This window comes from Lethenteron reissneri, chromosome 44 (assembly GCF_015708825.2).
Source record: "Lethenteron reissneri isolate LAM-NWPU_2019-01 chromosome 44, ASM1570882v1, whole genome shotgun sequence".
Lineage (NCBI taxonomy): Eukaryota > Metazoa > Chordata > Hyperoartia > Petromyzontiformes > Petromyzontidae > Lethenteron > Lethenteron reissneri.
Window position 1 is genome coordinate 5141116 of NC_083822.1, and position 22929 is coordinate 5164044.

The 22929-nt window shown below is 49.8% G+C and overlaps 1 protein-coding gene across 3 annotated transcripts in view; it reads left to right on the forward strand.

The window, feature by feature from the left end:
• The first annotated feature begins 524 nt into the window (after positions 1–524).
• The window catches only part of LOC133353558 (ras-interacting protein 1-like), a 35316-nt gene continuing 12911 nt past the window's right edge, over positions 525–22929 (forward strand). Inside the window, exons 1-8 of one of the 3 annotated variants that reach the window (XM_061569881.1) lie at positions 525–668; positions 6959–7310; positions 9398–9532; positions 10143–10302; positions 11896–12560; positions 17038–17075; positions 17536–17696; positions 20754–20854. In XM_061569881.1, the coding sequence (XP_061425865.1) occupies positions 568–668; positions 6959–7310; positions 9398–9532; positions 10143–10302; positions 11896–12560; positions 17038–17075; positions 17536–17696; positions 20754–20854 (1713 nt within the window). In that variant the 5' untranslated portion in view covers positions 525–567. Of the gene's footprint in view, positions 669–4540; positions 5041–6958; positions 7311–9397; positions 9533–10142; positions 10303–11895; positions 12561–17037; positions 17076–17535; positions 17697–20753; positions 20855–22929 lie in introns of those variants that run through there. The other 2 variants (XM_061569882.1, XM_061569883.1) reach the window with 2 other exon arrangements.

Here is a 22929-nt window from a genome sequence, read left to right on the forward strand (position 1 = left end):
TGGCTGTGGGTGAGTGTATGAGCCTATGCCGTGTCGTCTGTTTAGAGTGGTCAATTGTTGATGTGGTCGCTCAGGCTGGGGACACGTGGGGTAGTTGATGTTGGCTGCGTGGTGGATTCATAGAGGATTAGAGGGGAGGCTGGAGCAGTGCTGGGCAGGGAGAGGAGGAGGAGGGGAGGGAGAGGCGAGCGACTGAGAGGGAGGGAGGGGAGAGCTTTAGCAGCGTAGGGGGAGCGAGTCGAGAATAAAGGATCCGGAGAAGGGGGAAGTAGACAGGAGGAGATGGATGAGAGGGTGTGTGTGGAGTAGGGGTTTGTCTACAGAGGAGTAGGGGAAGAGTCAGCAGACACGTCAGGGTCGAGGGGTGTCTGGAGAGAGAAGAAAGACGGGAGTTGCTCCCACGGGAGAGGACCCAGAGGACCCTGAGTGTCTGTAGGAGGAGGAGAGAGGAGAGTGCGGTGTGTGTAGGGGGGACAGGGCTGTCTGTAGAAGTAAGCAAGGAAGGGGTGGGGGGGGGGTTCTCTGGGGAGGGAGGGAGGAAGAGGCGAGAGGGGAGCGGAGGGCGCCATGCGGACCGTGATGTCCGCGGAGCCGCACGCGCCGCGCGCCGCCGCCGCGGACTCGCCGGGCTCGAGCCACTCGCGCAGCCCCAGCGCCAGCTCCGTGTGGTCAGTGTCGAGTTCACATCCACACACACACATACAGATAGATATACACACATACACACATACAGATACACAGACAGACACACAGATAGATATACACACACAGACACAGATATACACATACACACAGATACACACACACAGACACACAGATACACACATACACACACGGATATACACACACAGATACACACACACACACAGATACACACACACACAGACACACACACATACACATCCACACAGACAGACACACACACAGACACATACAGAGACACACACAGATACACACACATACACACACACATAGATACACACACAGACACAAACACACATACACACACACAGATACACACACAGATGCACACACAGAGATGCACACAGATACACACACACACAGATACACACACACAGACACACAGATACACACATACACATACACACAGATACACACACACACAGATACACACACATGGATACACACATACATATTCATACACATACAAAGATCCCACGTATAGCCTTTAACAGACTGTAGGGGCAGGTGCTGTTAGCGAGCACCTGTGGAGACCGGCGCTGTGGCACACGAGGAGGTGGGTGGCCAGCACCACGCCCGGCCGCTTTTGTCTCCCTAAGGGCCACATTTACACATCACACCAGGTACACTCATTTGAGGCCGAGTCGACCTAGGGGACCGGTTAAGATAATCGTCGCTGGTGTTGGTGGCCGAGGGTTGGAATGAAACCCCAAATGTCATATCAAGTAATATACACGGAGTTAAACTGTGGGTTTACTCTCCAACACACCGGTGTGCTGGACTAGTAACCAAATGCCATGTTGTTTCTTACGTGACAAACTTTACTAATCGGCTGTACCGGGTGGTGGCGGGTTTAACGGCACATTTACGCAATCTAACCCAGAAAAAACCTACGTATAATATTGGTCGCGAAAGCCTACGTGTTAAACTAAGAAAAAAATACTTCCTGAGCCAGTGACGGAAATTCCACATTCCTAAGGCGAGGGCGAGAGTATCCATAGGACAACCACTGTTGACTTCTCCACAAAGTGGTCCCCGTTTAATTGACCCCGGAGGGATGATGGGCTGAGGCAACCTCCAACCAGGATTTTAACTCGCGACCTTCTCATATAGTGACCAGTTGGTGTTTTGCTTTTTATCATTAAGTTCAGTTATTCGAAAACACTCCAATCTGCTCTCGTCTGCCTCTGTATTTAGTCATATGTTATCCCGGTTTTCCTTCCATAACTGCCCTGCGGCAAAACACAGTATCTTGTTTTCTCCACTCCTGACCCCCTGACAGATATCTTCAGTTGCATGGCGAACTTGTTTTGCTCATATTCATTTTTAGCCCACCTTTGCAGCTTCCTATGTGAGATCATGCGATAAATTCCCATGGTTGATTTATTGACTGTCATCAGGAAGTGACTATTGCAACCTATACTGGGTGGTGGTTTGCTATGCAAGTGACCTGTAATCCAGCGCTGTGAGGGCGAGGGTTGATGGATCACACAAGTTGTGAAACTCCCTTCCTGTCGGCGTCGAGGAGGAGTGATACCCTGACTCGCCAAGAGAAATCTGCACAACAAATGTGGACTCCACCTGTTCCATCCCTATGGGATAGAGTGTTGCCCCCTTCCATGCGTGAGTTTTCTCCGCCGTGCTCCGGTTTCTTCCCGCATGTAAACAAATTAATTGTCCGATGACACCTTAATATGTAGAGGATTGCAGAGCTTTGGGGGGGGGGGGAATTTGGTGGCCGCACATCGCGTGAGTGACCGCACACTATGTGGCACATTACCAGTTGAAACTATTATTCCTAGTGACCCCACAGATGCCAAGGATAGTGCGCGTGTCTCTAACACTACGATTCCTGCAGATGTATATCCAAATAGAGCTGCCCTTGATTATAACCACTCGTTAGCGGTTCTCCTAGAGTCCCACTTGTTTAACTTTCAGTCTATGAGAAGACGCCACTGGTTTAGCCTTTGTGCACTGGTCGGGGTTACGTTTTAGGGTAACGATTTCAGTCGGGATTTCAGCTTGGGGTTTAGGGGTCAGCGATTCCAGATTCGGGGTTTAGTATTCGAGGTTTAGTATTTCGGAGTGGGGATAAGGATTCAGGGGTTTGGGGTTTTTGGTAAGGGATTTAGGGTTTAGGATTATGAGTTTGTGAGGATGAGGAGTCGGTGCTACAGGTTAGAGAAATTAGTACCTCAGAGTTTGTCTGGGTTTCACTGGGAATTGGCATTTGCGTTTGGAATGGCAAGAATGTATTTGTACTGAGATCTGGTGCAGGTTCTGGTGTTGAACTTTATTGCAATCGACTGCACAGTCTTGATAGACCTATGTAGGGACTGGCGTGTGCATATTGCGGTCACTGCTTTTTGTTAAATCACAGACCTAGGAAAGTCTACGATCGGGATCAGAACAAGATTCTGGGCTATGATTGGATACAAAGTTTTGGGGAGAGTGTTTGCTCCGATGCAATTACAGGAGAAACGCCCCCAATCTGTGGGGGAATTAATGTAATGGGACCTTAAGGTTGTCTGCGATTTCACTCTTATCCGTGGGGTAGAATTTTACAGATGACCTGTGGCTAATAGGATGAATTTGCCATGGGACTTCCCTTATCCACGCACAAATCGGATAATATGAAGCCATTCCCACAGAGACCCAGGCAATAGGTCGCTGGTAATCGTGGATAATAAGGATAATAGGGCCGGTGGCTAATAGGAGTTTTCGCGGACCTCAGCGGTCACCAATAATAGGAGTCATTGATAAGAGGGTTGCAAATGAGAGGAATTTGCATGGCACTGGAGATTACAAAATACTGTCTTGACATAAAAGGTCGACATTGTTAACGTGAGTTTTAGCCGTTGAAAACAATAAAATGTCTTTGCACTATTGACAAATTGTTATTGAACAACTGGACGTGTAAGCGATACATTAATGGTTACACAGCCAGTGTGAACATTTAAACATCGTGTAAACAAATATAACTCCAGAGATCCTAAATTTGTCTTAATCCCAACCACGTTTACCCAATGATCTAATACTAGGTTCTCATGCATTGACATATTGCTCATAGCTGGCACAGAAATAGATGCTTGTAGGTAATTACGTGTGTAAAGCGTGTGTCGGTAGGTGTCATTGTTTTGTATTGTTTATGTATGTGGGTGTCTGCGTATGTATGTGTTTTCGTGTGTCTGTATTTGGGTACCTTTGTGATTTGTGTGTTTGTATTATGTGTGTTTAGGCACCTCTGTGTGTGCCTGCATGCTGGTGTGTGTTCGGCTATCTGTATGTATATCATCTGTGTATGTTTGTCTGTGTATATATGTTTGGGTGCCTGTGTGTAATCTTCGTGTTATTGTGCGTATGTGTGTGTGTCGTTGTTAATTTGTTCAATCAGGCGACTACTGTACTCACTTTTCATAGTCAATGATTCCCTGCTCAACCAAGCAATGGGGGTGAGGAACCCTTAGCCATTGCTAGAAATCCCACGTCTCTATGACAGGCGCCATGTCAATCCACGGGAACAACACCGTTGATTAGCATCCGACGTGCTCCATGATACAAGTGCCGCTTTTTGGAATGTGGAGTTGCCACCCCCGCACGTTCAGTTGTGCAGGGAGACCCTTGACTTGGCATTCCGATACTAAGCTGGCAGCCGTTGCAAGGTGCAGGTGTTTGGTAACGGAACGAGTTCACATTTGTCATCGCCATCAATCGCTGTCGTCATCCCAACCTCCGCGATGGTAAAAAAAAAATGAACACCGCCCCATGAGGCTACGTCTACTCCGTTGTAGAGAAGTCTGCGGTGGCCGCGGCCGCTTCATTAAGTCAGGAGTGGAGCCTGGGCACCGTCACTGGAATGTGGAATTTCCACCACCGTTCTCCGAAGTCGGAGGTGTTTGGTCGCAGTTCAAAGACGCTTTAGTCCAGGAGCGGGCAGAGATGTCTTTCCCCTTCCGATTGCAGCCCTGACCTTGAGGGCGAGGCTTCCGCCGATGCACTTGCAAGTCGGTACAACATTTTGTCAATTTGCCGCAAGCTTCAACATACCTTTGGCACCCGGGCCCATAGCTCAGCCAACACCCTCGCTCTGAACACCTTGCGCGTGCGTGCGTGTGCTCGCACACACACCCACGGTTCGGAGTTTAGTTTCTCGAGGCGTTTGTATACGCGACACGGGCACCGAGGAGGACGGAGAGCGTCGTGGTGGTGTTGGGCTTCGCCGGGTGTTTGTGGACAGGCCCACCGGCAAATCGCTCGAACGCCGACGGACTCGGTGGGTGTCGGTTCAAGGAATAACGCTCTGAACGTCTTTCGCGGAGCAAAGCTTCGTTGGACAAGGTCGGCTCATGTGCTCGCGTTCCGTAACATCGCTTCACGTTATGATTTGTATCTGTTTTGTCTCGTACTTCGCTTAAGAGTTGTAAACTCATCTGTGTGTCTGGGGGGAGCAGCTCAACGCATCACTCGGACTATCTGGGAATGGTAAGACTAGTTGAGCTTTTTGGAAAAGCGCTATGCATAGATGGACTGGTCCTTGCCATAGGAATGTGGAATTTCGCAACGCTAGCTTAGGGCTGCCAGTGGAGCTGAGCACTGTCCCACGCTCACTTGAGCAGGGATATATGCCGACCTCTGACTTTCTAACTTCTGTGTTTAGTCCATGTACTTATTTACTTTATCAATGCTATAGAAACATACAGTACCTTTGGATCGGACTGTTTAACGCGAATAGGTGTGGTCGTTGATTTGTTTAATCCTGTCGGAGCAAGTCGTTTGTTTACACGGAAAACCCGCACTGAATCTCGGGACTTGTGTGAAATATGGTCCTGCTCGCGATATGTAGCCACTTCTCTTGACTTTATTTTATGAATGTGAGGAAACCAGAGACGAACATTCATATGTCTTATCTAGAGATAGGTCCGTACAATCCATAGAGATAAATTGGAAACATTTCTACAGATAGAAGATCGGTCAAAGGCAATGATGAAGCCCTGTGATCGATTGGTCACGTGTTGGCAGATGACTCTGTAGAGAAGAGCTCTTGGGTGTGCTTTGGCCTACTCCTCCACACTGGCCAGATGTCTTCTCGTAAGAGGTTGGTGGTGGAGTACCCACAATTTGCCCCTCCACAGGGGACCTGCCTGTCGACTGTAGTGATTAAAGCCACTTACACAGCTGGGTGAACACAAGGGGCAGTGGGGGTGGTGGAGTTCAAGAAACTTACCCCATTGTTTCAACTTCAGCGAGCCGGCGGACCTCTGGATTGCCAGTCCAGTGCTGCTGACCATCACAGCACGGCAGCATCCCAGATAGGCTGGCAACAGTGGAGATTATTAGGTCAGCTGATGCTTCGTCTCCAGCCAGCGGCACACGTGATCAGAGGTTAATTGTAGATTATGGCGCGTCGGGGTTGAGACGGTGCGTGAGCTGAAATCAATTGTGCACGTCAAAATCGATGCTTACCCAATTGTAAGTTGTAACTAGTGCGGTTAGTGTGACCACTGCCGCTACTGCTGTAGGCACTCGGATGGTGTTAAAACTATATGTTGTAACTGTTGGTTCATATCACGAGCCAGAATTGTGACAATTCATCGAACCAGCTAGAGGATATTCAAAGTAAGCCTAGAAATGAGGTACACATCAACAGTCCTGGGGATAAGTGCTGGAACGGTTCGTTCAATAGCTGCTGACAATAATAATATCTGAGAAGGGCGGGCTAGTTTGTGTGCCACGCTTGTGAAGGAAGACCGTGGCTTAAACATCATTGGCATTTGTCTCACCTTTTCGGTCATCTGCGTACGTGAAGGCAATGCGTTTTGTCTCAACCGCCACGACCACCACTATCAACAGCACTATCAACAGCACGATCACCACCACTTCCCACCAGCACACCACCAACACACCACCATTGCCACGATACTACCACCATCACCAACATCACATCACCACAACTACCGCCACGATAACCACCATCACCTACCACCAGCACCTACTACCAGCACACCACCATTGCTATCAAACCACCGCCATTACCATTGCCAGCATGCACCACCACCACCAAAGACAAAGATCCCCCCTAAAGCCTTAAAAGACATTTTGGGCAAGTGCTGTTAGCGAGCACTTAATGAAGGGTGGCACGGCACCCGAAGGGGGTGGGTGGCTAGCACCACGCCCAGCCGCCGTCGACCATCGTTAGCAGTAGCAGCAGCAGCACCACCGGCGTCTGTCTAACCAGGCCCTCGTGCTCGCACCACAGGTCCAACTCCTCTGCGAGCTCGGGCACCCTCAGCGAGCCGGCCGCCTCGGGCCAGAGCGCCGCGAGGCAAGGGCAGAACAAGCGCTACAGCCTGGGCTTCATCCGGGGGATGCTGCCCCGGGGTCGCAACCCGTCCTCCTCCTCCTCGACCGACATCTCCCTGCATGGCGGTGGCGGCCCGGGGGATGCGAGGGGGGTCTCTCCCGGACCCTCCACGTCCCCCGGCTTGAACGGGGGGCTCCTGCCGTCGAAGCCGTCCGTCGTCAGGGTCTACGGGGACCTTATCAGCCGCGGCACGCTCTACAAGGGCGTGCTCACGTCGCCCGACAGCAGCGCCCATCAGCTGGTGCAGGTGAGTGTGTGGGCGCAAGGAGCTCGCGAGCCTCTCGCCAGCGTCTCTGTGTCTTTGTCGTGTGCGTCTTTGCGTGTGTGTGGATCCGTGTCTGGGTGGGAAGCGATAGTGTAGCAGGTTGGCGCGCTGCGCTACGAACCCGGCGACCCGAGTTCGATTCCTGCTCATGGCCAACACCAGTGACGATTATCTGAACCGGTTTTGGGCCTCCCGTGGGTCGACTCAGCCTCAAACGAGCACCCGGTGCGATGTGTAAACTTTAGCTTTGGGGAGAGAAAGGGAGCCGGGCAAACGTGGTGCTGGCCACCCACCCGCTGCTGTTGTGCTCTGCCGGCCTTTAGAGGTGCTCACTAACAGTGTTTGCCCCCAACAGTCTGTGTGGGTTACACGGGAGATCTTTGCCTTAGTGTCTGTATTTATTGACGCTTGTGGGGAGCTGCAGTGTGGTGGTTCGCGGGCTGTGCCACAACATCGGCAACTCGCTCACGGCAAACGGTGGCAATTATTAAATGGAATTGTAATCGATCCTTGGCCTCCTCTAGGTAGACTAAGCCTTACATGAGCACCTGGCGTGGTGTGTAATTAACATCAGCACTGGGGAGGCAAATTTAGCCGGTGTGGTGCTGGCCACACCACCCCCTCGTGTGCCATGCCAGCTTTAATGGGTGCTCTCGAACCGTACTTGCCGAACGAGTCTGTTAAGGCTATATAGGTGCTCGTTGACTTTGTCTTTCCTTGCTGTCTCCTATACGTCATGAGATAATGTCTCTTGATATTCAAATGCTGTTGTGCACTGCTCATGACCTGTACACAGCCATCATCTTTGCAGCAGCCATCGAGCTCAAATATTTTTTGACAAAGCATTAAAGGTCATGTTGGTGTTATATGCGTAAGAGAACTCTCTCCTGGCACTAGAGCGACGCATCCAGACCACGGTCAATTTAAAGTAGAATTGGACGCAGTGCTGAGCCAGTGGTGGAAACTCCACATTCCTATGGTGAGGGTTTTTCCATATGAACACGATTGCTGACTTTCCCACAAAACGGTGCTAGTTGTATTAACCCTGTAGGCAGTGGCGGCTCCTGCAAAATCTCTCAGGGGGGGCAAATGTCTGGATGATTGATAAGGATAAGGTCCACCCATGCAATGGATAAATTAACAGCTTAAGCATGTAAAGGCAACTTCACTTCTTTAATATTAATGAAAAATAAAGTGACTCTTACAATACATCTTGTTTGTTTCTATACTCACTATTAAAACAAACCACTCAAGTTTATTTGATTAAAGATTCCACTAGGTGGCGATAAATTATATTGTTGGATGAAACGTGCTTACGTATGATGACGTTAGCACGTATGATGACGTAAGCACGTTAGTGCAAGCCCTCCCGGAAGCCATAGAGAATGCATTGGAGCGCCCGCCGTTCGAAAAAAACATCTTTCAATGTAAGTCTATGGGGCCACTCGGGGCGATTCTCAGCCGGAGTGAAATCGCCCAAAAAGAGGCGGTACTCCACAGAACGTGACATGACGCTGATTGGACTATATCCAGAGGCTGGCAGTGACGGCTAGCGTGACTCTGTGGTTCAATGACATTGGTGGTGCGTCGCCCAATCGCCCTAATGAAGAAACCGCCCCTGCCTGTAGGGATGATGAGTCAATCTCGCTCACCCCCTCCCCACCGAGATGTATACTTGCAACCTTCCGATTGCATGTGGCTCACGTTGGCTACTCAAGGTGAGGAGCATCCATTGCCGAATATTAGAGATCTTCAACATCAAAACATGAACATGAATTTATCCAACGTCGGAGGTGTCCGATAGTCCAATGCTCACTTTGCTGGTGACGGATGTGGGTCAACGTGAACATGCTGAACGATGAATTACCAGATCGCCGATCCCACTGGAGAACCCTCGGGATTTCACCTCCACCTCGGGGAAACTCCGGTTGCCCGCATTCAAATGGAATTCGCACGACTCGCGACGAATCCGCACGCGAGTTTTCGATGGTGCAGGAGGCTGGTGGTCGGTGGGCGTGCGATGACGATGACGACAACGACTTCTCTGTCCCCCCCGCCACCCCCCCCAGGATGCTCTCTCGCGGTACGGGCTCGACCCGAGCCGCGCGCACGAGTACGTGCTGTGCGACGCCATCGGGCGCCTGGAGGACGCGGAGTGCGCCTGGGTGGAGGATGGGAACGGGTCGGAGGGGACGTCGTCCGAGGTGGGCCTGTGCTGGGAGGTGGTGGTCGCGGTGGATGTGAGGTTGTCGGTGGTAGAGGTGGTGGCGATTATGATTGTGGGGGAGCGAGCCGGGTTCGTTTCCCACTCGTGGTCGACACCGGTGACGATCATCTTAAACCGTCCTGGGCATCCCCTCGACTCGGCCTCACATGAGATCCTGGTGCGGTGTGTAAACATCACCACTCGGGAGACAAAGGCGGCCGGGCGTGGTCCTGGCCACCCACCCCCTCGTGTGCCGTGGCAGCTTTCACAGGTGCTCGCTAACAGCACTTGCCCCTACAGTCTGTTCAGGCTACACGGGGGATCTTAGTCTTTGTGTACCAATGTGGATCAGCAGAGCAGTGCTTCGTGCACTGCGCTTCGAACACGACGACCCGAGGAACACGTCCTCACCCTGAACTTGTCTTGTGCGCTGCGCTGTGAAAGCATCAGCATTGAGGGCACAAAGGCAGTTGGTCTCGGTTCTTGCCATACCACCCCCCTCATGGTCAGCCCCAGCCTTATCAGGCAGCTCCTTGCTCAGCAGCACTTGACCCAGCAGTTTCCTTGTAGACTATACGGGGGATCCGTTGTCCGTGCCGCGTGCGCAGGAGGCGCGTGTGTGGGTGCCGGAGTCGGTGCGCGCACTGGCCTCTAACGAGCGGCCGCTGGAGCTGCAGGCGCTGTGGAGGCCCAGCCCCGGGTTCTCGCGCCGATTCCAGATCCGACGGCGCTCGGGCATGGAGCTCAGGGCCACGACAGGGCCGGCAGGTACTCGCCACGCGTGGACACTGAGACACAAGGACACGCGTGCGCATGGATGCGTGGACACTGAGACAAGGACACACGTGGACACTGAGACAAGGACACGCGTGCGCACGGATGCATGGGCGTGGATGCAGGAACGCAGATACACAACATACAGTGAGGGAAAAAAATATTTGATCCCCTGCTGATTTTGTACGTTTGCCCACTGACAAAGAAATGATCGGTCTATAATTTTAATGGTAGGTTTATTTGAACAGTGAGAGACAAAATAACAACACAAAAATCCATAAAAACGCATGTCAAAAATGTTATAAATTGATTTGCATTTTAATGAGGGAATGAATACGGTACGGAGACACTGATGTGGCGTGTGCACAGAGACACAGAGACGCTTGACACACAGGCACAGAAATACACAGGCAATGACACTCGCGGTCTCACTTGAACTTCCTGTACAAGTACTCTGTCCACGCTGCTGCTGATGGGGAAGAGAGTGTCTCTGTGGGGCAGGGGAAATACCGGAGGGCAGGGGCTGGCAAGGCGTGCGACGCTGCCTGCCTCGGTGGAGGAATGCGCCTCGCAGCACGCTCTGCTGGCTAAATACACACGGGGACACTCACTGAGGGTGTGTAGAGTTCTACATTTGTGGCGCGCATAAACCCACACGGACAGGTTTGCCCACTTCGTAAATATCAAATAGAAATATGCCCTTGCTCAGCAGAGCAATTGGGCGGCGCTCGGACCCGTCGTGGAGATTCCACATTCCTGTAGCAGGAGCTGGCCGTTGTCTGTTGTGCGAGACTTCTCACAGAGTGGCGGTGATTTTATTGACCTTGAGCTGAGCCACCCACGGCAACCACCGATTTGTGGGACGTCAATAAAGATGTATGCCTCTGCCCTAGAAATGTGGAATGTACAACACTGGCCTAGCAGAGTGATCCATTGGTCTCAGTGCAGCTAAATCCATTGTTGTACTTTACTTCTACGCTCCCACATCCGTGCTCCCACGCCTTTACGAACTTGCACTGACCACCACCCGACACAGCCAACTAGTAAGGGTTGTCACGGAAACAGAACGTGGCCAATTCGTCATTAGTACAGCACACCGGTGTGTTGAAGAGCCAAGCCACAACATTTACAATCTGAGTACGACGTTTCGAAAACTGTGATGAATAAATGAGACCGAAATAATGAGCAACAATACAAATGAGGAGGTAAATTCGTGAGATTCTACGATCAAATCACAGCCCTGGCCATCGAGACAATTCATAGAATCACTGCGGAGGGGGGGGGGGGTTAAGATATGGCTCCATGCTCACTTTAAACATCGTGCTACTGCGTTGCCCCAAAGAGAACAGATTATACAATGTGTGATCTTTCGTGGCCAATAGCCCTTAATGCCCTTAATCATAACAGAGGGCAGAGAGATGAAGTGAATAATAATAATGGGGCCCTGATTTAAATGTAACTTTGATAGTGCGTCAGGATGAACGGCGTTAATTTGGCCTATGGACAGTTACCCATTCATCGAGTCCCGTGGGCAACGTAGCACGGCCACAGCTTACGTTGCCTCCGATGCGTCTTGTCATCCTGCAGAGGTGTCCGTCTTTACCGAGACCGCTTCGTCGGACGACACGGACACCGACGCCACCGTCATGCCCGCCGGGGTCGCCCTTCCCGGGCCCGGTGATGGGGGGGCAGTGGTGACCAAACCAGGCAGCGGAGCAGCTGTCGGACAAACGGGGCCCACGGGGGAGAGAAACCGACTGTGCCACCGATGCAACTCGGCTCTGGCGGACGAGCGGACGGGCAGCTCGGGGTCAACTTCTTTCCAGAACAACGTCCCGCCGGGCGGCGTCGTCACGGCAAAACCGCGGCAACTGCCGCGGCAGCAGTGCAACGGAGTGGCAATGGAGGATGAAGTTGACCATGACGACGATGACGGGGACGATTTGCCGGCGGAAATTAAGGAGACGAGGTTTCGCTCGGCGGCCGTGCTGTGCTTTGAGCCCTGGAGCGAGGATCTGCTGCTGCACAAGATCCTGAAGATGCCACCCAGCGGTGGAGGAGGAGGCGCTGCTGCCGCTGGCGGCGGCGGCGGCGGCGGCGGGGAGAAGGAGGAGGAGGCGGGCAGCTCGTCTCCGCTCGCGCTCGCCCGGCTGCTGTGCCTGTGCATGCGCCACGCGGCGCTGCGCTTCTCGGCGCCCGAGATGCGCCGGCTGATGTTGAAGATGGCGAGTCGCATGCAGGCTGCCGCGTGGGTGAGTGGGACGGTGTGGACGATGCGTGGACGACGCGTGGACGCGTAGAGAGGTGGTCAACGAAGATGAATGGATAGGATGGGTGGTTGGGCAGATACAGATGGACAGATGGATTGAAGTTCTTGCGAATAGACAGACAGAAGTATGGATAAAAGTATAGACGTATGGACAGATGGATGGCTGAAAATATATCGATGGTCATTTCTTTCTTTCAGCTTCTTGATTTGTGGTCACATTTAGACGTTATATTAATCCAAATTGTTATTGTATTATTAATATCTGGATGGCCCTGCAGATAGGCAGGCAGATGGATGAACAGGTAGATGAATTAACAATTTGTACGGCAGACTGATGGACAAGATGAATGGGCAGAGAGACAGATTAAGAGACAATGGAAGTCTGACAGATGGACAAACGGTGAGATGGATCAGCATACCATTGGATGGATGTAGGATGTAAAGAAAGACTCATGGGCAGGTAGATAGTAGATAGAACGATCAGTGGACAAGCAGGCATACGAATAAACATTAGACCCAGACATATGGACAGGTAGCAGATGAACGAATGGATGGGTAGACAGCTGAATAGCCAGATTAGATGGATGGAATGTCTTGGGACAGATATATGAACAAACAGAGAGGAAGATGGAGAGATGGCTGGACAAGTTAATTAACATACAAATATATTGGTGGTGTAGGTAAATTTCGACTCGTAGACTAACAGACGGACAGTCACACTAATGAACAGTCGTACGATGTCTAAAGGACCTCTGAGCGCACGTACGACCCCATTACATCCCCCAAGTTTTAAATCCTGGCTAAATCACTGGAGGTGCAAACACAAAGAGGCTCAGAAATAGCTGGGCGAGTGGGTGACAGACAGATGAACGGAGGGGCACAAAGACAAAGGCCCTGCGATGATTCGGGCCCAAAGTGACGTAAGAACATCATCTGAATAGTCACACGATTAATATGTAACCCATTTCACACACAGGTTACCTTGAGCAATTACAATAATACGCTTGTATGTATGGCCAGGTGTGGTAGTTTATAACGAGTGTTCACAGGAATGACTCACTGGGGCTATAAACACATGGCACTGCTGCCATCTCGTTCGTGAATTAGCAGTGTGCTGAGAACGCGGGTGGTGTTTGCGTAACGGGCATTCGGCGTGTGTGTGTGTACGTGAACATTCAGTGGGGGAGCCAGGAGTGTTGCATTGTGAGAGCCTTGAGCGTGTGGTGGCAGCTGGCTTGGTTCTTTCGTGTTATTCACAATGCTTTTGTTTCCTACAGCATCCGGGTGTCATCATGTTTTTCTGTATGCACGTTGAACTTCTTTCGCATCGTACGTAGCCAACCGTCTTGTTCATCACGCAAATTCCCCACCACCTTTTGGCGATCTTTCGCTGCGGGTCTCTGCTGTTAGTAGCGTTGCATTTTTATCATCGTGCCAAGGCCCTGTCTGCTGCATCTTGCGGCCGTGGTCCCGTGTCTTCTCATCGGCGCGAGGTGTCTGGGCCCGTGCCTTCATCTCTTTCCGATTCCCCTGTGTGGGTTTCCATCGCATCAGTTTTCATGAAACCTCTTGAATGGGATCCGTCGTTATTCGATGTCTGAGCCACTGCAGTCTCTCATCCTTGACGATGAGACTGACTTCCCCCCCCCTGCCCCCCACCCATGTCTCATTCTCTTTCTGACTTCTTCACTGCTATTCTTTGGTTCTTTCGGGTAAAGTCACGTAGATAGAAAAATAATAATAAAAATAAATTTCATAAAAATAATAAATAATCAAATATTAACAAAACAAAAACCACTGATGTAGGCTGTAGCCTGGTTCTTAATCAGAGTGAGTGTACTGGCAGTCTATAATGTAGGCTGTAGCAATGGTTATTAAGCTGGGTGCATTAACCTACAGGTTATAGAACCAGGCTACAGTCGACTATTATAGACTGCCAGTACAGTATTCACTTTATTTTTATTTTTCTATCTCCGTGACTTTACCGAAAAAACGAAATAATATGAATTCCTGCAGTCACGAAAGTTTTAAGTCAACATTTCTTAATTGCTACTTGAATTTTCCCCGTCGATTTGGTAGGATCTTACACAGGCAGCACTGCTCGTGTGCGTCGTTACCCACGTTCGTGAGATAATTAATACCCACAATTCATAGTTTCGTACACGCATACATACAAACGTACAATTGGTCAGCAATGGTGGGAGTGGTGTGGCCACCACCACTCAGCCGCCTTTGTCTCCCCACTGCTGATGTTCACAGACTGATACTCATTTAAGGCTGAGTCTACCTCGAAGAGACCCAGGAGCCACTTCGAGTATAACGCTCGCTAATTGTGCGGTAATTTAAAAACAGTCGCTGGGTCCAGGGCGCAGTGCGCTAACCACTGTGCCACCGCTCGACCCAAGCACACACACACACAGTCCACATACAGTCGGCGCACAATGCACGTTTCCATCACAGCTGCTGTGAAGAACATTGTGAAGCCCCCGTGCCGTGTTTACTTGACATTAATGATCGCCCAGCCGTGGGTGCTATTAAAGGCAGTGTTTGTGAGCACCCGTGATCCTCCCTGCGCTGTTATCTGCCCCCAACAGACGAGGCGAGGTGTAAATTGAAAACCCCAACACGATGGGAAGGGCCAACACCTTCACTGACACACCCCGACATAGAGCTGTGTGCCATGCCGGCCTTCATAGGTGCTCTGCCCTCCCATAGACCCCAACAGACTGTGTTAGGTTAAGGGCCGTCCATAAATGACGTCACGTACCTGGGGGGGGTGGGGGTCAGACGTTTGTGACAATGTGTGACGAGGGGGGGGGGGTTGAGAAATGTGACGTCGCATCAAAATGCGCAACTTTAAATAATATAGACAACACGTTCTACTTAATTAAATTGACTCTTTTTTAAATGTTTTCTCCTACAACACCAGAGTGCAGCGCCACATTAAATACGCACCACAATGACAATAGTTTAAAGCGATTTGAAGCATGTTATATTTTCAAAATGTAAATATGGTTTTGGGGGGGGGGGTGGCAGAGCTTTGTGACGTCACATTTGGGGGGGGGGTCTGACTTTTTGTGACGCCGTGTGACGAGGGTGGGGGGGGGGGTCAAAAATCGTCCAAAATGGCGTGACGTCATTTATGGACGGCCCCTTACAGGAGAAGGACCTTTGTCTCTTTGCAGCACCGTAATGTTATGAAGTAGACGACTCTGGCTGGAGTGCTAAAACTCGGCAGGACGCTAGTTCATGTTCTCGATCGAGGATCGACTTCGCCCATCATCCTCTGTGAGCTAATAACCTTGGCACCGCTGTATGGGAAGTCAACATTGTGATGGTGAGAGACTGGCTGGCTGCTGTCATGGGAATGTTAACAACTGACAGCAGAGTTGCCAATAGAAATGAGCTCCACCCAATTGAGCATCATCCAGGCATAATCATCATCCATCATCATACCCCTTATCCCAGCCACTATCATCATAATCATTCACAAAGCAGTTTGCTTAGTTGAGTTGTATTTTTGTCACACGGATGATCCCGTTTTAGCCAGCTGCCTGGCTATTTTACACGAAGAGCACAGCAACACAAACGTGAATATTGCACAGAACGAGCACAGGGTTTTCAAGGAACGTTGCACCACGAACAAACTGGTTGGTTGCACGTGTGAGTAAACTCTATAGTTTAGTCTATCAGTGACTTAAAAACCACCACCACCATTATCACCACCAGCGCCCACCGTCATACGGAGGTGTGCTTGTGGCTTCAGGTCAGGCAGTCTGTGACCTTCACCCCTGCTTTCCCAGGCAATAAATCCATGCAGGCTCCCAGGAGAACAGGTCTGGCCGGACCTAATGGTACAATACACAGGCCTTTGCTGCTTTCCTCCATGTAACTGTGAATTAATCACCTCGCTCGCGTCACCTGCAACAACAAAACCCGAGGCGGTGATCAATGCCGATCTGAACTGGAGAAACGACCACTCCCTAACATCATCATTGTTGATGGAGAGACTGGTCACGGAGTGACTTAACTCTGCCATGTCGTATACAGACTCATCATGTTGTTGTTGTTGTGGTTGTTACAGAGAATCATGGGTAAAAGCAAATATAAGCAGAACTCCACTCTGTATCGCCTGGAGATAGAGAATGGCGTTCTGCTTGTAACTGTACCATAGAGCAGTCCTCACACTATCTTGCGAACTCAAACTCAACAAGTCCAGGTTTATTTTGTTTACCCTGGTGAGCACTCAAAAGAGAACCCCCGTCTCATTTGCAAGAGTGACCCCCGGGTTTATAAAACGGTTCATGACGTTCAACAGAGGCACGTGGATGGAGGCTGGCATCCATTCGCACGGTCAGCGCAGCCCGCGACACGACGCGAACCTCGACAGAGGCTCGCTTGCAAGGGCCTGCAACACGCTCGCTGCCTCCTTAATGTGCCTTCGCTGTCTCTCGTTTTAGGACAACACGAAGGATTTCCTTGAAAAGCATCCTGAAAGGTGAGTGGGGAGGCGGAAGGACTCAGGGTTGTGAATGATGGCTACGTGCCTCGCCATTAATAGGCGCTCACTAACAGCCCCTTGCCCCAACAGTCTTATAAAGGGGTGGGGGGAGATCTGTGTGGCTGTGCACGTGTGTGCAGCTCTCGGTGTGGAGCGGCAGTATTGCAGTTCGCGTGCTGCGCCATGAACCGAGTTTGAATTGCGTTCACGGCCAACACCGGTGACGATTATCTGAATCGGTCATTGGCCTCTCCTAGGTCGTCTCAGCCTGAAATGAGCACCTGGTGCGGTGTGTAAACATCATCACTTGGGAGACAAAAGCGGCCGGTTGTGGTGCTGGCCACCCCACCCCCTCGTGCGCCGTGACGGCCTTCATAGGGTGCTCGCTAACAGCACTTGCCCCAACAGTCTGTTCATGCTCTACGGGGGGTGGGGGATCTTTGTCTTTGTTTTGCAGCTCTCTGGAGAGCCAGGTGAGCGCCAGCGAGGTGCCGGGCCTCGTGTGGGCCCTGCAGCCCGTCGCCCACTGGCTCGCCAACGCGCTGCACCTGCTGGCCTTCCTGCGCAACCCTGGGCCGGGGCTCGCGCGGGGCAACGCGCGAGCCCACGGAGACGCAGGTGAGCCAAGCGGCGCGACCAAGCGCAACGCCGCACACCCGAACGAAACATTAATAATGCCCTCAGGTGAAGACCAGGTCTGTCGGGGAGACAGACCTGGTCTTCACCTGAGGACGGCTGCTTGCGTTGTGGCCGAAACGTCGTGAGAATTATTTTATTATGTTTTATTTTTATTATTTTATTACTTCCCTTCTACGTGACTTTACCCGAAAGAACCAAGAAGATGAATCCCTGCAGTCACGAAAGCTTTAAATCGAAAAATTAATAATGCCGCGAATCGCCGCTACCGGCAAACGTACGTGGCGACTCGCCCCGAGGCGCCTCGGATTTGGGGTCGTGATTTAATCGAGTCGTGTGTGCCTTGTCTGTTACGATTTCCAAATGATAAAAGTATCATTTGATTTTGTAAGGTGCATTTCAACCGTAGATCCAAATGCGTTCATGCGTTTGCGTTGTCGGTCCATACACCACAGGGGCGTGCATGAATCTCTCGTTTAGATGTTCCAATGTGTAATGAACAAACTTACCAGTAAACATGATACATTAGGCCAACGGTTCAACGGTTGCAACCACATGCCGATGTTGACCCAACGTTGCATGTTTACAGGGTCGTAGTGGAAGGTTTTTGCCTTAGTTACCTATCCTATTGAAAACCGGCCACATAGATCAGAGAGTTTCCCAAAACCTGGAGACATAATCCAGCGCAAAAAGGACAAGTTCTGTTCTTGTACATATATATTGCTTGTGCGCACACATACACGTGCATGTCCGCGAGTGCGTTTTTGCCCTGACAGCTACCTATCAGCTTCTCTATTTGCTAAATCAACGCTAAGCATTACACAACCCATGTGTATGCACGATTTCTCTGGTCTAGTTTACCGTCTCCTTTTTATCTTTTGTGTTTTTTTTCGTTTGGCACAAACACACGGCAGGCGTGCAGGCACGCATGGAAAACGCGCAGGAGTGCACACGCGTTGGGACGCGAATACACGCACACATAGGCATGCTTGCGCATGTGCAGGCAGCACGCAAACGTTGTCGTTGTCATCATCGTCGGACTAAAACCACAGAGAGTAATTAAAACAAAACAAGACATCAAAACAATAACAACGAGGCAATGAAACAGACATGAGGCTTCTTCAGGAATTCCTGTTTCCTCCCACGTGCATAAACGTTCAGTAATTAACCAGCCCAGCATCACAATTCAGGAGCCTCCTGGGAGAAAAAAACAGTGTCTTGAGGCTCAGTAAAGGTTTCCTGGATAAATTAAGGAGTTTTTTTTATTATGATTACACTCCTGGACCCACTGTGGGAAGGCCGTGAGTTCTAATTGCAGTCAGGCGTTGATTCGGCCAACTATCATCCCATTGCTGCATTTGCTTGACCGGCACTTCAGATGGAGATACAGGCCCCTGCGATGTTACTTACTCTCGCATCTCCGATTAGCACGGTTGGCTATGTACGGTGCGACAGAAGTTCTACGTGCATTAATGCAAAATAAGAAATGTATAATAATGCACAAATTATCAGAGCATGTTTCTGTGCATGTTTTGCCACAAGTACGTGTGGTTAATGCAAACTTGATGCCTTGCAAAAGGTTTCTATGTGGTGTTTGAACATTTTAACAACTGTTTTATTGCCAGAAAGGGTAAAACCTATTCTTATTTTTCATCATTTTTGATACTGGCAAAAAGGTCCCATATACATAATAAGGAAGTTCCACACCTAGCTTTAGCATACCCCCATACTTCGATTGTTACAGGTTATTACAGACATCCCAGAGGGATTGCAGTCTGTTTAGCAATGAAACAAAGTCATACATTCTCTACCTATTGTATATTGGATCGACCACAGACCTTCACAACTATGTTGTCAGATTTGCAGTGATGGACGAGGCAAATGCTCCCTTGACCGTTGGCTGAGCCATGCTTGGTTTCCAGGACCGGTTCTGGGCCGTTCCAGGATCAACAGCGTAGTTCTGATCTGCGTTCCCAAACTTCCTGAGCCACAAGAAGCAACTTCAAAGCACAAGTTTTATTTGTCATGAAAGAAAATGTGGCCCCAAAGTTGGGTTGGACAAGAGACTTAAACTATTTTTAAAATATATTTTAGCAGGTTAGGCCCCCTGAGCTATATAGCTCTTTTTAAATCCTTTATATTAAGTTCGCTTGCTTGCTTAGGACCGTGCAAATCTTTCGGTCGTTTTTAACCCACTTCCTGTGATCCAATCGAGCTGACATTTTGCACACAGACTCGTTGTGCGTGACAATGAATTTTTGTGAAAAAAAATTTCCAAAATTTTACACTGTTTAGGGAAAAAAAATTACATTTATTTACCAATTGGTTAATGCTGGCACACAATCATCTGACCCATAGGTGGCAGCCATCTCAAGCCAGAGGACGAGAGGACTCTAGCCGCCCCGATGCCACGCATATAAAGGATTTATAGTGAAAAACTTAGTTTTTACGGGTTAATTTTTCAGAAGCGACTTGGCCACAAATGATAGCTCGGCACAGTGGCTTATCACGTGCAAATTTTGAGCAGCCATATACTCTCAACCCATGTTTCTAAATGTGGAGGGAAAAACCGGTGGACCCGGAGAAAAATCCACGCTACCAAGGGGAGAACATTCAAACTTCAAATATACAAGCGTCAGGGTCAGTATCGAAGCCACAACCTCCTTCATTCCAGGCGATGTAGTTAACATCTTGCCACGATTGATAGCGCAATCCAATATGTGAGTTTACCCCTTGGTGTCGCAATTAGTTCCAAGGGCAGCCCAGGTGAAAGCGCACCGTTCCCTTACGGAAGGGAGCTCTTGAGCTCACATCAGCAGACCGCTTGGAGCCAAATCGTCCTGCTAGGCCCGCCATGAGAGTGCGGGCTGGGGCCGGTTAGTCTGGTTCACGGACCGAGCCAGCGTGCTTTCCCGGCAGTCATGGAAAGGCTGTAAAAAGATTTGCTTCTAATCGGGTTCTGATCCCGAAAGCAAAACAGCGATAAGCGAGACCAGGCTCTCTCTCTTTCTCGCACATGTCTTGAATGCCTGTGCACAGACGATGAAACGCAGAACGTGGAGGCAATGGAGGAGGCGGCGTCTGTGCTGGAAGAGGTGGTGCTCTACACCTTCCAGCAGTACGCCTTCTACATATGCAAGGTCAGTTAATTGTGCGCACGATGCGTGCATATGTGCATACAAGGCTGTGCGTGTGACTGATGGGGAGCAGTGGTGTCTCGAACCCAGTCACCTGAGTTCTATTGCCAGCCACAGCTAATATCCGAAATGTATATCTGAACTGATTTTGGCCTCCCCAAGGTCGACTAAATGTTAAATAATTCCTTGGAGTGTTGTGTAACATCAACGCTGGGGAGACAAAGGCGCCTGGGTGTAGTAATGGCTGCACCATGTGATCGTCCAATGTGGTGGCATCAATAGGTGCTCGCAAACAGCGCTTGCTCCAACAGCCTCTAAAGGCTACATAGGGCATGTTTATCTTTCAATCACGTTGCGTGCTGATGACCTATTAATCACTCACTCTTCGTACATTACAAACGCCGGCAAGAATACTGGACAAAAGAGCCCAATAGCAAAGTGTAATTTCAATGAGATGGGATTGATGTCAAGTTTAGCCCAGGTGCATACCACTCCAAGATGTGCTGATGTGCTTGCTAAAAGTGGGTGCCCTTGGGAAGTCTGGTCTATATATGTGCAGGGGCGGTTTCTTCATTAGGGCGATTGGGCAACGCACCACCAATGTCATTCAACCACAGAGTCACGCTAGCCGTCACTGTCAGCCTCTGGATATAGTCCAATCAGCGTCATGTCACGTTCTGTGGAGTACCGCCTCTTTTGGGGCGATTTCACTATGGCTGAGAATCGCCCCGAGTGGTCCCATAGACTTACATTCAAAGATGTTTTTTTTCGAACGGGGGCGCTCCAATGCATTCTCTATGGCTTCCGGGAGGGCATGCACTAACGTGCTTACGTCATCATACGTGCTTACGTCATCATACGTGCTAACGTCATCATACGTAAGCACGTTTCATCCAACAATATAATTTATCGCTACCTAGTGGAATCTTTAATAAAATAAACTTGAGTGGTTTGTTTTAATAGTGAGTATATAAACAAACAAGATGTATTGTAAGAGTCACTTTATTTTTCATTAATATTAAAGAAGTGAAGTTGCCTTTACATGCTTAAGCTGTTAATTTATTCATTGCATGGGTGGACCTTATCCTTATCAATCATCCAGACATTTGCCCCCCCTGAGAGATTTTGCAGGAGCCGCCACTGTATATGTGTGTGTTTGTGTGAAGAACTCATTGTGCCAGGATGACTGGATCCCATCGCAGCAGCCTTGCCAACAGAGGCAGTAAATGTGTGTGTCACGTGTTTTTGTTTTGCGTTGCATTTTATAATCGAGTGGGGATTGATTGGGAATACGGGTGGGGACAATGGGGGGGGGGGGCTGCTGGCGGGGGGAGGACATTCATGCCACAGAGGTTATTCCTCTTTAGTCTGAGAGAGTCTGGGTTTACTGCATAATAAGATCCAGCAGGTAATGCTCGTGATGGATGTGATGATGATGATCATGTTCATGATGATGGTGTTGATAATAGTCAGGATGATAATTGTGATATTTAAAGATTACTTCTCTGAACCATACGTTAATGCTATTTATGAAAGTCACGATGGTAATAAGAGCGGTCATGTTGATGGTAATCCATGTCATTAGGGTGGTGACGCTTGTAAAAAAAAACAATCTTCCTCCAGTTTTAATGAAACAACATTCTTCACTTCACTCAAAGGGCATTCGCACACACACACAATCGCAGACAAGCACGCGCATCTGGGTGAAGGTTAACCGTAGCCACATGTTGCTCTGCCCTGGAGCACATTTTCTACGCGAGAGGCAGGGAGCCGAGCCGTAATGGTATTCCGTTCACAGAGACACGCACAATAATGACATCAGCCCAGCCACGTCAGTTTCAAATGCTGCGGCCTCCTCGGCAACGGTTGCCAAGGAGAGAGAGGAATGCAGCGAGTAGCTAAGGGGGAGGCCCTTCAAATTCCACGCCGTGGATTTAGAAATGGGATAAATAAATTATAAGCAACAAAAAACTATCGCACGTAAAACAAAAGAAGACTTGGTATACACCAGGCTTGAATGAGTTTTGGGGACCGAGTGCTTATTTCCGTTGACGGTTTTGAGCTAGATATGGTGATTC